The sequence below is a fragment of the Colias philodice genome, chromosome 15 (genome assembly GCF_061535455.1).
Source record: "Colias philodice isolate Cphi_HAF_F1 chromosome 15, ilColPhil1 Martin Lab GWU primary, whole genome shotgun sequence".
NCBI classification, from domain to species: Eukaryota; Metazoa; Arthropoda; class Insecta; order Lepidoptera; family Pieridae; genus Colias; species Colias philodice.
In genome coordinates this window covers 8,966,486-8,981,102 of record NC_143100.1, presented here as the reverse complement: position 1 = coordinate 8,981,102, position 14,617 = coordinate 8,966,486, and the positions used below count along the sequence as shown (strand labels likewise).

General features: G+C 34.3%; 3 protein-coding genes across 4 annotated transcripts in view; 2 read left to right on the top strand and 1 right to left on the bottom strand.

The window, feature by feature from the left end:
- Positions 1-780: 780 nt before the first annotated feature.
- Positions 781-4,398, top strand: LOC149482427 (lipase member H-like). Its single transcript, XM_089703746.1, has 6 exons — positions 781-1,164; positions 1,435-1,607; positions 1,972-2,102; positions 2,647-2,828; positions 3,302-3,454; positions 4,052-4,398. Exons 1-6 carry the CDS (start codon positions 1,083-1,085, stop codon positions 4,396-4,398), a joined length of 1,068 nt encoding a protein of 355 aa, XP_089559872.1. The 5' UTR covers positions 781-1,082.
- Positions 4,399-4,574: 176 nt separating this feature from the next.
- Positions 4,575-14,617, bottom strand: part of Pi3K68D (phosphatidylinositol-4-phosphate 3-kinase catalytic subunit Pi3K68D) — a 40,780-nt gene continuing 30,737 nt past the window's right edge. For both annotated transcript variants that reach the window (XM_089703744.1, XM_089703745.1), the window contains exons 30-32: positions 11,557-11,750; positions 10,766-10,911; positions 4,575-6,929 (exon numbers count right to left, since the gene is read on the bottom strand). In XM_089703744.1, coding sequence (XP_089559870.1) covers positions 6,666-6,929; positions 10,766-10,911; positions 11,557-11,750 — 604 coding nt within the window. In that variant the 3' untranslated portion in view covers positions 4,575-6,665. The remainder of the gene's footprint in view (positions 6,930-10,765; positions 10,912-11,556; positions 11,751-14,617) is intronic.
- LOC149482426 (uncharacterized) lies at positions 12,383-13,196 on the top strand. The gene has a single exon (XM_089703804.1). It carries the CDS (start codon positions 12,416-12,418, stop codon positions 13,073-13,075), a length of 660 nt encoding a protein of 219 aa, XP_089559930.1. The 5' UTR covers positions 12,383-12,415; the 3' UTR covers positions 13,076-13,196.

The window sequence follows — 14,617 nt, the reverse complement described above, 5'->3', positions numbered from 1 at the left end:
AATTTTTTAGCATAAATTGATCAGTTAGGTTAGTTACGAGAAAGTATATCTAAACAGGATAACAACATTGATAACAAGAATATTAAGTCAAAAAAAAAATAGAAAGAATATTAAGTCAAGAAAAAATCGATTATATTACCTTTATACCTAAGTACTTAAATAAATGTTTTTAGCTCAATCAATAAAACAATAAATGAAGGGATTCGATAATACTTGCATGATAAAGATAATTCCTAAAAACTACATTTTACCTTGTAGCAAAGGCCACGGGTTGAAGATATAAACAAATAATATAAAAAGGCACAGAGGTGTTTGGTTGATCCTATATCAATTTCCTTCCCGGAAAGAATATTGCATGCAGGGCAAATCAGTTAAATACATTTAGGCTATTGTTGCACTTAAATTTAGGTAAATATAATTAAAATGTTCACCTATTTATCATTTTATGAATATAATCTTATATTAACAATAAAATCGAAGTAACGAACTCGTGCTACGCAACAACTGCTAACATTTTGTTAATTTTAGTCCGCACGAGGTCTTAAGAGAACTATGGATTATTTAGTTATGTACTAAGACGTACTAATATTCATCCAAGCAATTTCCATCCAAAGAGCATCTCCTCACAGAACATATTCTCAGTAATCTTCCTTTGGTGCGGATACATTCAAAAGAGCTCTAAATGTACCTAACCGTATTTTTTATATCCAGTATCCATATTTGACATGATTATTGATACCCATGCAAAAGATGCAATATCTATAAATATATATTATTATCATGAGATTTTTCTTTATTTTCGTGTACAATATGGATTCATTGTTTTTATTGCAATGTTTCCTGCTACATTGTTGTCGAAAACTGTCAAGGTCCTCCCTTTTTAGGGCGCCTATGAATAAAAATAATGAAGTAGAATTATGTCGCGTGCAGAATTCCATTGCTACGGTCTTAAATATGCAATACATGCTGGCCTTTACAAATTATCAGTCGACCTTCTGTATTTAAGAAACTTCATCAGTAGGCCACTTCTTAGCTCGTTTGGCTGTCGTATTTTTAGTTTCAGCATAATATAATAATATAATATGATTGTGCTCTTGTTTTTGTGCCTAGGTTATATTAATGCGATGACTGATACGGGCCCTCCGGATGGTTTCATGTCCAATTGTGAGTTTAAACTTAATTTTAATTTAAGTACATGAATTTAATATTAGAGGAATACGCAAAGTAATAACATTTATTGTTGCGCTTACTTTATTAAATGAAATGATGCAAAATAAGTAGATATCATTAGGATAGGTACAAGTTTCGTTTAAAAACTGTAGAGGCTGCATGATGTTAAGGTACACTTAATTTTATTTATTTACTTCCCAACCTACCCAACCCAATTCTAATTTTGTGAAAGAAAATCAATAAAAGAAATAAGTTCTCTACCAGGTCCAGGTATGGATCGCAATACAACAATGTCAGAGAAGACGAAGGAATCTCTAACAGTGTTGGTGATGTGGCCCTCTGACGGTTGGTTCGGTCATGACGAAGCGACTTGCAAACTCAACGTCGCCGATGCTGATTGTGTCAAGGAACACATAGACTTGAATAACGAAACACTGGTAAAATAAAAAGTATATATGCCGTACAAGTATATTATTTTATAATAAGTATATTTGAGAAATACGCCCTCAATATTTTAAATTTTAAAGACATTATTGTTTAAACTCACCAGTGTAAAGAATAGACTGGTCATTTACCCTGTATTCAGGTTTAGTTTATCGTCTTTATAACTCAAGAAATAAGATACCCAATTAATAAATTAAATTAACGGAAAAATATTGAAGTGCTAACACTAACTTTCAATATTCTTCGCGTCGCGTAGCACATTTCTGTTGTGGAAACGTGGACACCTAAATCTCCGATAATGTCCAAACTATAATTAATTATTGTTATAAGTTTAATTAGTTTATATTCTGTTTTCAGGTTTTCATAAGTGGTTATTTAGATGCGTCATTCTCGCCGATCGTCCAAACGATGGTTCAGCCTTATCTAGAGCGAGGGAAAAATGTCATAGTCGTAGAAATTTTTCCCATCCTGGTACGAACTTACCCTATGTAAGTATTGTTTTATCAATCTAAAATATTGTGTTCTTAATGTTACCTATCTATATATAGGTATTTAACTCCTTGGATATTGTATCATTCAAGCCCTTTTATATTTATATAACATATTTAGTTAATTGAGATAACGAATGAAAGGGCAATTAAACCTTTAAGGATACTTATGTACAAGGTAACAATTGATTAAATATCATACTTAAGTGGAAAGTAATTGTTACCTACTTACACTTTATAACTTCTTTGATCCTTTGGAATTTTTTAACTTTTTCTATTCGTAAAAGTATGGTATAGAGCTTTCTTCTTTTGACTTTTCATCAATGGCTTCATTCAACAAAAGCAATTCACCAATAAATGGTTTACTTATATATCAAACTTGAATCGATCGATAACATAGTCCGTAAAATCACAGTTGTAAAACGGCAATGGTGTAGAGTCCGCCTCAGTCTATAGGTAGATTAGATCCATAAAATATGTAAAGTAACTTGTAAAATAAGCCATATACTATTAAAATATACGTAATAAGTACTTTCTGTGACAGCGCAGCTCGTCTTACCAAGCCGCTGGGTCACATTCTCGGGGAGTTTTTAGCAGAACTGACTAAGCTCGGATTGCAACCACAAAATCTGGAGATGCTCGGTGGTAGTTTGGGAGCTCATATTGCTTATTACGCAGCCACTAAGTACCATGAGTTGACGAATTTAAAACCTTCAAGGATAACAGGTTAATACGATATTTACAGCTAGGTATTTAAAACAAATTCATAAGAACATTATGGAAATACGAAAAGAAAATGATTTTGGACCCCATAGCCATTTACGTTTACTTAATAGATAATTAAATAACGTTAATAAAATTCAATTACATAAGGTTAATCTTACACGGGAGCTACTCTTATTCTGCCGATTAATAACTCAGGCCTCGGAATCACAGACATAATAGAAAATCTATTGTGTCGTGGACCGATCGGGCCGTTCGGGGCTCAATGGGTTAAAATAGTTATCAACCTTTTCTCAGACTTACCGAATAAGCTCTACACATATAAAATTTTATGACAATCGGTCACGCCGTAGAGTTTTCTTCGTTTATGATAATATAACATCATATTATTCATACATATTATAAATATGACATGAATTTTTTAAATCAAACAAGTCTTTGATAAAATGCTATATAATATAAAATTTACAATACAGGATTGGACCCAGCCGGTCCCTGTTTCCGTAATCTGCCCCGCAAGGAGCGGTTCAACTCTGACGCCGCGCACCACGTGGACGCGCTGCACACCAATATAGATGGCTTTGGGATCGCTGATGCTGATGCACATGTTGATTTTTATGCTAATGGAGGTGAACAGTTATTTATTTTTAAATAATTTTATTATTTTACTTAGTACTAGGAACACTCTGTCCGACTGAACCTTAACAATAAAAAAATATAACTCAGGAAGAATACAGATTTTCATTAAAAAAAGTTCAAAATCGGTAAAATACTATTTAAGAACTTTAAAAATATCAAGTTATTATAATATCTAATAATCGAAATCAGTTACATCAAGATATTTATCACACCACGTGCAATGAGCACAATTAATTTTTAAATGAAATTGCACAATAACCGGTTCTTTATTATATTTCTTATTTAATTTATGAATATAAGCATATAATAATAAAATAATAATCTAATTTATTGTTTACCTACATTTAAATTATATTCGTCCATGGTGTAAACGAAAACTCATATTCAGTGTTGTTCAGTATTAGAATATTGCATAGAATCTTTTCTAACGCTCTAAGAACAACGAAAGAATGCTCTACGCCTGTTACTATGGTGGGTTAGAATGAGCATTCACTCGTTGGATCTAAATGCACCGGAACAGAACAAAGACCTCCATAGATGTCCAGTTTACGTACATTAACGAGTTAATTATAAAACAATCCTTCCAGGTGAATACCAGCCATATATGACGGGTACGTTCATCATGCCGTGCTTCCTATTCTGCAGTCATGTGCGTGCTGCTCTCTATTGGATCATATCACACCAAAACCCGGATAAATTCGTCGCAGTGCAATGTGATACCTTACACGACGCTCGACATGGAAACTGTTATAATAAATATACGAAAAGCAATGTTCTAGGTCCTAATACTAACTTTAGTAGACCCGGTATATACTATCTGCCTACTACTGAAGCACCGCCCTATTATTTAGGGGCTAAAGGATTGAAACCGAGGAAGTTTAAAGTGAATAACTACTTATTGAAGACTGCGCCAGATAAAGATATTGTTATTTGATATGAAACGGTCGTTTTATTTTACCCTATTCTTTAGATAAGTACCCACTAATACTGAGTCTAAAACCAAAAGGTTCTCTATTATCTATTACTCTACGTAGAGCATTATAAACACGAAGGAAACGATTTGTTAAATTTATTGGCTAGCTTTTTTCGTTATCGAAATAAAACACAATATACACATCGCAATACTTTATTAAAATAAAAAATGCAACATATCTGTTATTATGTCTGCCAAGCGACGTTCCGACTGCTCGTACAAAATCTAAACCGTTATGTACAGTTCGTTATCAGTCCGAGCTCGCATTGTTCACACAATTTGAGCAAATACTGGAAGCATTATATAGCTAGAAATGAAGAACATTCATTAATATATTGAAGGTTTATCAATAATAAATATTTCACATAGTTTTTACGTTTTAAAATGATTTGTAATTGCTAATAACTTATACTTTAGTAATGTTAATAGAATGTTCATCATTCCTATTGCATTATTATAATAGCAGCAAGCACATTAAATACTGTTTAAACATATTTTATATTACATTCAAATTTAGATACGTTACATATGAATAATATCGATATTATGCGATTGTTTACTCACTAGGTTTCACAATAAATAAATCCTCTAAAAATATTTAAGATATATGTATTTAACATAGATTAGCTACTAGACACACCCAACTTTATATATCATTCAGATCTCAAAACTTTTCGACTTATCAATCCGAAGTACATTGCTTGTTTACGAAAGAAAGCTTATAAAAAATTGCATTGATATTCATATATAAACAGCAATGTACTTTTCCCTTTACTCTTAACAGGAGGCCGTATTAAATTGCCGAATTTACTCATTCGTTTATCAAAAAACTAATAAATTCGGATACTAAAAGCTTATATAATTATCAATATACATGATTCAAAATTGATTTACGGAAAAACCTATCTAAAAATTATATAATGTACGTAATAACTCACGTGTTCAAGTTTAGTATAAAAATAATAAAAAAAACTCATTACAATATTCTATCTCACTCTTTTTTCATACATTGGAATGAGACAGGAATATTTTTGAACAGTTAAATTAATAACTAATATAATATAGGTCTATTTTTATCCAACTTTAATATTTAAACACAATTTTCATGGATTCAAACCAAAAACATGATTCTAGATACTGTTATTATGTTTTTTTTTTTTATAAATTTGAATGCAGTATTAGACATTAGTGTACAAAATCCGTAAAGCACCAATAATGTTAAGCTAAATTATAAATTCATTGGAATGTTAATAATCGCGAACAACAAAAACATTAGGCCAAAATGATATGTGGCAGTATTTAATCATTTTATTTTTCTGTATAAAAAACGACTCCTAAGATTTTATTTATTTTAGCACCAGTACATAAAAGCATTAAAATATCAGAGAAGCTATTTTTAAGAAATAAAGGTGATTTATAAACAAATTTTTTGGAGTTATCATACTAAAATTAATTATACTATTCGTATGATATTTTTATTAGATATACTACGTTGGCACTTACCAATACATTTGATACATTGTAATATTACATATTTTTTTACATATATTATCTATGAATGGTAAAGAAATTGACACAAATTTTCTAATAAATAAGCGATTTTGGGTTTAAATCTGATAAAAACAGTGACAGTACCTACATTATGGAAAGACAGAAAAACATACATTATATTATAAATTATAATATAGGAAATTCTCCAATAATATGTTAAATATTAGGCACAATAACTTTGCTGGTTATTTTTAGATGTGTTTATTATACATATTGTATTATAATTATTAGCAATGGTCTACATGTTACAAGTCATTCTACATTTTTTGTCCATAGAAATATTTGTGTAAAACATTTTACAAAACTATTGTAGCCAAATACAGGTGTTTGATTCATTAGCTTTATATAGTATGTTCAGTTAATAACAAACAGGAATATTTTCAAAAAAGTTTGCACAAAGTTTGCATTAATATTTTGATATGACCCATACTAGAAAGTACCTTTGCGACATTCAATACGAGAACCACGCCACGTTGGTACATGTTACAAAGTACATAGTATTACACAAGGGTGATTTCCCCAATACGAGAATCACATCACATAAACCAACACTACTCGACACAAAGCGGTATATACTCCTATACTGCCAAATTTCCTGCTTCAGTCACAAAACTATCGATATACCAACACTATCGCATACAGTCAGTGCTCCATATGGCAGAGCGGGCCAGCACTAGCTACCGGGGTATATACTCCAGGGGGTACCAAGCTACGGTCTCCTGCTTCAGCGGCAAAGAGCCCAAGGGTATAACCACTCCGCCGAGGAACTGGTTCTCTTGTAACGAGTCGTAGTGCCATACCGTGGCTTGGAGACTCCTGGTCTTGACGACTTCGAGCGGTAAACGGTATTCGAGCATCTCCATGAAAGATGGATGTGAGTTCCGTTTGAGTACGCGCGTCTTGCGTTTCGTTTCTTTGGTCGGGTCCGGCACGAGATACACCTGGAAATAAGAGATATTAAATAAATAAATAAATAAATCATTTATTTGCACCATTAGATATATCTTACAAAAATTTAATGACCCAGGCTCCTAATATAGTTGTAAACTGTTTTTCAGGAGCCTGTGTTCACACTAATTTATATTACACTGTTACAATGGCGTATGGACACGAATTTATTCAGCTTTAGACATTATTTATTATAATATTATTTGTTACATTTCAACATTTGTTCATTATACATTATTATTAATTACCTATTTAATAATTATGCATGCATTAAAAAATAAAAAAATAAAAAATAAAAATAGTTTATAATCCACTCGGTTAACCCTAGTGTGTGGACGTAAAACATGATAATTATGGTGTGTAGGTGTGAGAGTGTTGTATGAGAGTGTAGTGTTGGAGTGTAGTGTGTGAATGACTTTATTAGAGAATAGAACTGTCCTAGTTAAGAGAGTAAACGTTCAGTATTTAAATAATCAAAAGTAGAGAGCCAGTTTTTAATTTTAGATTTTATTTGGTAATTTGTACACCTAGTTACATTCTGGTAATTATTAAGGGCATTGTACATTTTAGGAGCCAAATGTCTGTTAGCAAATTTACTCTTAGCCATCGGTACAGGGACGACTATTGTCCTGTTGAATTTCTTGATGCTGTTAAATGAGCATTGTCGATGGAAACGTCTAATACATTTATAAATAAACAATTTCCTAGCACTAAGAACCATAGTCCTCTCATACAAGAGGGCGGTTGGGTAGCGAAACGATTCTTTGATGGCTACTTTCAGCAAGGCCCTCTGAGCTCGTTCAATTTCTATGAAATGGCTTTTTGCAGCTCCACCCTTATAAATCTGCAAAATTAGGTTGAAGTTAGCAAAAGTCCTCAATGTCTTAAAAATAAACAGCAACCGCCGGATTCTCATTGACACGTGCGCTATTTGGAGCTTCCAATTGAGCTTGTCATCGAGAATTATTCCTAAATACTTAATCTGCGTAGCCCTGCTTATGGATGGACACATGCATTGCGATTGGAAACTATGAGAACTACGATTGCAGGGAAACACATGTAATTTGAGCGACTTATTTACTGGTTCTAAAGCGGAAGTTTTGCTGAAGCAGAGGTAATTAGTTTTAGCGCAGTTAAGACTTAAGAGGCTATCTTCAAGCCATGCCGTTACTTCACCGAGACCACATTCTGTACCTTCAAATAGTTGTTTCCACGTATTGGCCTTAAATATTATGACTGTGTCATCGGCAAACATGGTGATTTCGCCGCCGTTTAGTTTGAGCTTACATAATTCGTTTACATAGACAAGAAAAAGTGTAGGTCCTAATGTACTTCCCTGGGGGACTCCATACAAGCAATGTTCTTCCGTACTTAAAGAGCCTTCCAGACGAACAACTTGAGATCTATTAGATAGATAGTCTCGGAACCAGTCAAGAGTAACACCTCTTACTCCCGAATTTTCCAACCTGGCCAAGAGTATCGGAATTGAGACGGTGTCAAACGCTTTCTTTAGGTCTAGGAAGACACCCAAGCACTTATAGCCATCATCTAGATACGAAGAAATTAAAGTAGTGAGTCTCAGAGTGGCATCTTCAGTGGATTTTCCACACCTAAAGCCAAACTGATGGTTATGCAGTAGATTTTTCTTTTCCAAAAAGCTCATAAGTCTCCTGTTAACGCATTTCTCTAACACCTTAGAAAGGGTACATAATAAGGAAATTGGCCTATAATTTGTCGGTAAGAGTTTATTACCTGATTTATAAATTGGAGTGACTATCGCCTTTTTAAAGATATGCGGAAAGATTCCAGTTGAAAAGCTTTTATTGCATAGGTGAGATATGGGCGCGGATAAATAATTTCTGAAATTCTTGAAAATAAATGTTGGTATTAAGTCATGACCGGAAGCACTCGTAATATTTATATTTGCAAGGATGGTTTGTATTTCGAGGTGATTAGTTGGAGTAAGCACGAAGGAGTCAAGAGGTGGCTCCTTATTTTTAGATTTAGAAGCCAATGTCTCTTCTGTTTCATTAAGGGAAGCTAGAGTAGTCTTTGCAAGTTCACCTCCTACAGATACAAAGTAATTGTTTATTTCAGCCAAGGCATCATGCTTATTGGGTTTAATATTCAAGAGGTCAGCATTGGGTACTTTACAAGGCTTTATGTTACAAGACTCTTTGATTATGTTCCAGACCTTCTTTGCGTTACCATTGTTTTTCTCCAACTTAGCTTTATAATACGCTATTTTAACATTTTTTATTATTTTGTTACACACATTCCTATATTTTTTATATTCATTAAGGGAGTCGCTATTCATGGATATTTTTAGTTTTTTGTGTAATTTATCTCTTTTTCTAATGCATCTTATCAAACCTTGGGTTATCCACGGCTTAATAGGTTTCTTTCGATTGGGAATTTTCTTCAGGACTTTACAACTATCAAGTACTTCCCGTATCTTATTTAAGATGAATTCTAATATCTGGTTTGGGTCTTCAACTGTGTATATCTCAGACCAGTTTATATGTTTGAAGCGTTCTAAAAGGAGATCATTATTATAAACCGTGGTGTAACGAGGTACGTTATTTTTTGTAATTTTATTCATATTCATTAACAAGAGTATAGGGGCATGGTCAGTAAGAGGATCAAATACAACTGTTTTACATTCATTTTTGCTGCGAACCATGAAATGGTCAATACAGGAGTTCACTCGTGTAGGCCTGTTAATACCTTGCCTTAATCCATAGTAATGCATCAAGTTCAGATAATCACATGTATGACCGGTGATACTACCAGGCAATAAGTCAAGATTGATATCTCCAGTCAAAATAATATTATTAGTTCGCGTAGTGCCTAATATTTGATTTAGGTCTTCAATATATTTAGCTGGATTTGAGCTAGGGGATCGGTAAGAACAAATAAGTGTAGTACTGTTTTTTGCAAGAGATACGCTTAAGCACGAGCCACCATCCACTATTGGTTCAGAGAAAGAGTAATCAAGGTTATCCTTGATATATACAATTACACCGTCATTTTGGTTATGGCTTCTTTGTGTTTGGATAGAGGAAAATGATGATATTATATGGATTGGTTTGATTTACGCTTAAAAATTTATTGTTTAAAGCGTGAAGAGCGTTGATTATTGCGTACAATATTAGTTTTATATTGTCTTTTAAATTATTATATACTAGCTTTCCGCCCGCGGCTTCGCCCGCTTTTTCTGAAAACTAATAAATGATATACTAAAACTTTATTCTTGAATCACTCTGTCCAGTAAAAAAACCGCATCAAAATCCGTTGCGTAGTTTTAAAGATACATACAAAGGGAGGGACAGAGAAAGCGACTTTGTTTTATACTATTTAGTGACGTACAAATGTATTTTGTACGCTAGCGTTATTTGTGTACGCTAGTGTCCGTGTGTACATGCGTTCACACCCCGGACACTCCATACAAAATTATCGTTTTGTCAGTCACACTGTAGAGAGTGCAAATGTGTGTGTTAACGCTTTAGGGTTCGCACATTAACTGTGACTAGCGTAAAAAAATTCGCGTTTTTCTGATGAAATACATCCCTAAACAGCACAATATCTAACCATTTTCTACGAAAAACAATAATCACAAATCCAAAATAATAAAATTACTGTAAGTCAATTTGATTAATGTTGTCAATCTTCGTTGCGTATCGTCCTTGCAGAAAAATGCGGACCATTTTTAGCCTGATCGTGCGGGGTGAGGTAAGTGTTTAATTTTGGCGGGAGGCGGAGAGTGTCCGTTCTGTAGCGTTTAGCTACTATTATGTATTCTGTGCTACACATACGTGCGCTAAAATACCTTAACATAAGGATTCGGCGGTAGGCCCTGCGGTGTAGCAGCAAGGGATTGCGCGTGCAAAATAAGCACGGATAGCACGCCGCCCGCGTGCTGTACTGATAGTTTTAGCGAACCCGAACCGCTGCTTTCTGGTTCTGATGTTTCACCTGGAAGATAATATGATATTAAAAACATGTAGGAAATTTAGGCTTTTGCGAACATTAAGTAGAATTTAACTATTAAATAATATTAATAAGTTAAGTGGAAAAATACAACCAGAAATAAAAAGACGGGTTGCACTCCGGGAGTGCCGGCAGAAGTGAAAACTTGATTATTAACGTTCAACATGTTTGATATTTTGGAATGGTATCCGTTTTACGCATGGAATATAAGGGCTAAAAAAAAAGTCCGTCTTACGCTTTTTCGATCAGGCCACGTGTCCTGACGCGAGTTTAAGATTTTATACCCAACGCCGCTAAAGAAGTTTTCACTTCAAAATAAAATTGATGACGACTTAAAGTTTCATATCCATGATAAACATTTGTTGATCAACAAAATTGCGAACTTTATTCGTCGCTTTTCGGGGGATAAATTATCAACGTGCATTATCAACTAACACACAGTGTTGTTAGCAACTGCACAACATATTTCCATAATGTTACCATAAATATGTGACTTAAATGAAATGAATGAAAATTCTTTATTGATTAAGACATCATAAAACAGCGAAAGGCGGCCTAGGCAGCGATTTCTACCACCCAACTCGGGACTTAAGATTACGTCGTCACCAAGTATAGTACACCCATACTGACCGGGCCTCAACCGCTGCGGCTCGACGTCCTGCTGGTCGCGCAGCAGCGGGTGGAAGAACGTGTACACGAGGTCCGAGTGCGCGATCTCGTCCGCGAGCCCGAACAGCGACGACAGGAACGCCTGCACGTCGCCGAACCGCCGCTCCGCCACTTGCCGCACGTTCGACCGGCCCACGTGCAGGCCCGATGGTAAACTGCGGACACAAATAAATATAAGAAATGTATGCGTGTACTAAAGTACACACGTAAGAAGTGAAACTTCTTTATGACCTTAAAAATGTCACGAGTATGGCGTAACGCAAAAATGTCACGCGTACGGCGTAACGCAAAAATGATACACTAAATTTTTGTCCAACCCCGATAAAGACTTCAAAAACAAACAAATGATTATACGAGTAAGATCTTGTCCTCTTCTTGCAGAGCAAGCAAAGGGGCACGTGTATACCTATTCATTCATTCATCAAATTTTACACAAATTTTAAACAAACTTCGCCACTTAAAGTGAAAGTTGTATAAAATTGTTCTATAAAAAGATAATAGGACAATAGAGGGTAGGTGTGTGACAGTAACACATGTTTAATCAGCTGTTTTATTTTAAATTTTATTTTTTGTTTAATCCTAATTATTTTTAAAAAAGTTATTATGCTATAAATACCTTGGCCATTGGTTATTGTATCCTATAATTATTTCACTTTAACTTGGTAACTATTAAAATCAGTGTCACAACATAACCTCACTTGGCACTATCACAACTTGAATTATGGAATCTATTGCACAGTCCATGGAGCAAATGGTTCAAACTTTCAATCATAGAATGGATGACTTCCAAAAAGATCTCCAAGCTATATCTGCAGCACCAATGGGTAGTCCCTCTTCAAAATTGGCCTCCGACTTCACTGTATTCCGAACCTTTGTGCTGACTTCATTACAGTGCCTTCAGTCCGAAGTTATTCTCCTTAATAAGCTTGTTGATCAGCAAGAGATGCAAACCAGGAAGAAGATACTTTTAATACATGGAGTGAAGGAGGATAAAAATGAAAAAGTGGAATCTACGGTAGCTGGCATCTTAACCGAGCATCTGAATGTTCCCGATGCATCAATAAAATCTTTCAGCCGCTGCCATCGAATGGGACGAAGCAATAGTGATAGACCCCGGCCCATCGTAGTCAAGTTTAAAGACATATCACTAAAACGTAAGATCTGGTCTGCGAAAAAAGATTTGAAGGGATCTGGCATCACATTGTCTGAGTTTTTAACAAAGTCAAGGCACGACTTATTCATGGCTGCTCGAAAGAGATTTGGTGTAGAACGCTGTTGGACCAGGGATGGTAATATTTTTCTGATTGGGCCGGATGGGAATCGGCACCAAATTAATGCACCTGCAGACTTGGATGATATTCCCGTAAGTGACTCTGCCACAAACCAGCCTGTTCACAAAGCTCCAACTACATCATCTGGATCCATCGTCTCGTCAAGAGATAAATTACCTCCTAGATCCAAAAGAATAATTAAGAAATAGATCTTGTATCAATGGTGATGTTCTTTACTCTTTTTTTTTATTACTATTGTGTATTTAGTTATGCTCTCTTATTTCCTTTCCTGACTAACGCTTTGGTTTTTATATTTATAACTTCTGCTGCTTCTTTACATGCCACTGGACTTTTATGTTTTATCTTAAAACTTGATTTTCAAAAATGCTTTTTTAAATCTTTCTTTGTGGTAGACACGCTCCTTCTTTTAGATTCAACTTTTCTTTTTTTGTGGTGGTAGTTATAAATTATTAATTATTAGTACATATATTCATTAAAGAAATAGTAAATTCAATTGGCACAATAATGTAAACAATTATGACATAACTATCAACTGTCATGTATCAAATAGTCACTGTCATAAGTTTTTTTCTTTTGGTAACAATAATGACATGGATACGTGCATTTTTGAATATTTGTTAATTAGATCTAAGGAGTGTTTAGTAATTAGTTATTTTTGTCTTAGTATGTTTGTTGTGTTGTTACCGTAATATCTAATGTCAAGGTAACTGATGGGTAAAGGATAAACTCTTATAGTTTGTTGTTATTTTTTAATTGCTTATATTCATATTTCATATTATTATATTAACTATATATTTATACATTATTATTTTTGTTTTGCTATTTTTTATTCATTTTATACACTTATTTGTTTTTATTACTTTTATAGGTATTATTATATTATATTTAATTTTATTTTATTTACGATTTATTTATCAACTTCGTTTTTTTATACATTATAAACATGTCAGACTCTAATAATGAAAGTTTTGTCTCAGCGTTATCGTCCGATTCAAGCACTTGCAGTACGAATGATAGCTTCCATAGTGCATCGCACCCTTCTTTACAATCTCTACTCATAAACAACTTCACCGATTTTTCAAAAAATTTCAATGTCGTTCATATAAACGCACAAAGTATTCCAGCGCATTATCCAGATCTTTTATTATCCTTTGATTCCAATCCCAATATCCATGCAATACTGATATCTGAATCCTGGCTTAAGCCCACACTCCCATCATCCTGTTACTCCATACCTGGATTCCGACTAATACGTAACGACCGTATTGGAAGAACGGGTGGTGGGGTAGCAATCTACCTGCGATCCCATATTCCTTTCTCAATTATTAGTTCTTCCTGTCAACCCCCTCCTCCTGATGCAGCCGAGCATCTCCTTGTCGAGATATCCCTTTCTCATACTAAAATGCTCTTAGGAGTATTTTATAGTCCTTCGATGCATGTGGATTTCTTCGCGTCATTTGACCAATTATTAGAGAATTTTGTATCATCTTATGATCACATAATACTCATGGGTGATTTTAATACTTGCCTGGTTAAGGATGATTTGCGTGCTAAACGGTTTGTCTCAATTGTAGATTCTTTTAATCTCCACATACTACCTCTTGATCCTACTCATTACTTCCCTAACAGCTCTCCTTCCCTATTAGATTTAATTCTCGTTTCAAATCCTTCCCTTGTCTCTAAGCATGGCCAATATCCTGCGGAAGCTTTCTCATATCACGATCTCCTCT

What these genes read in the sequence shown, in the direction of transcription:
- LOC149482427 (XM_089703746.1), top strand. Translation starts at nt 1,083, where the DNA reads ATGATTGTGCTCTTGTTTTTGTGCCTAGGTTATATTAATGCGATGACT. An exon ending in CTGGTACGAACTTACCCTAT is followed by an intron (nt 2,103 to 2,646) that starts GTAAGTATTGTT and finishes TTTCTGTGACAG; the next exon opens with CGCAGCTCGTCTTACCAAGC. An exon ending in AAAACCTTCAAGGATAACAG is followed by an intron (nt 2,829 to 3,301) that starts GTTAATACGATA and finishes TTTACAATACAG; the next exon opens with GATTGGACCCAGCCGGTCCC.
- LOC149482426 (XM_089703804.1), top strand. Translation starts at nt 12,416, where the DNA reads ATGGGTAGTCCCTCTTCAAAATTGGCCTCCGACTTCACTGTATTCCGA.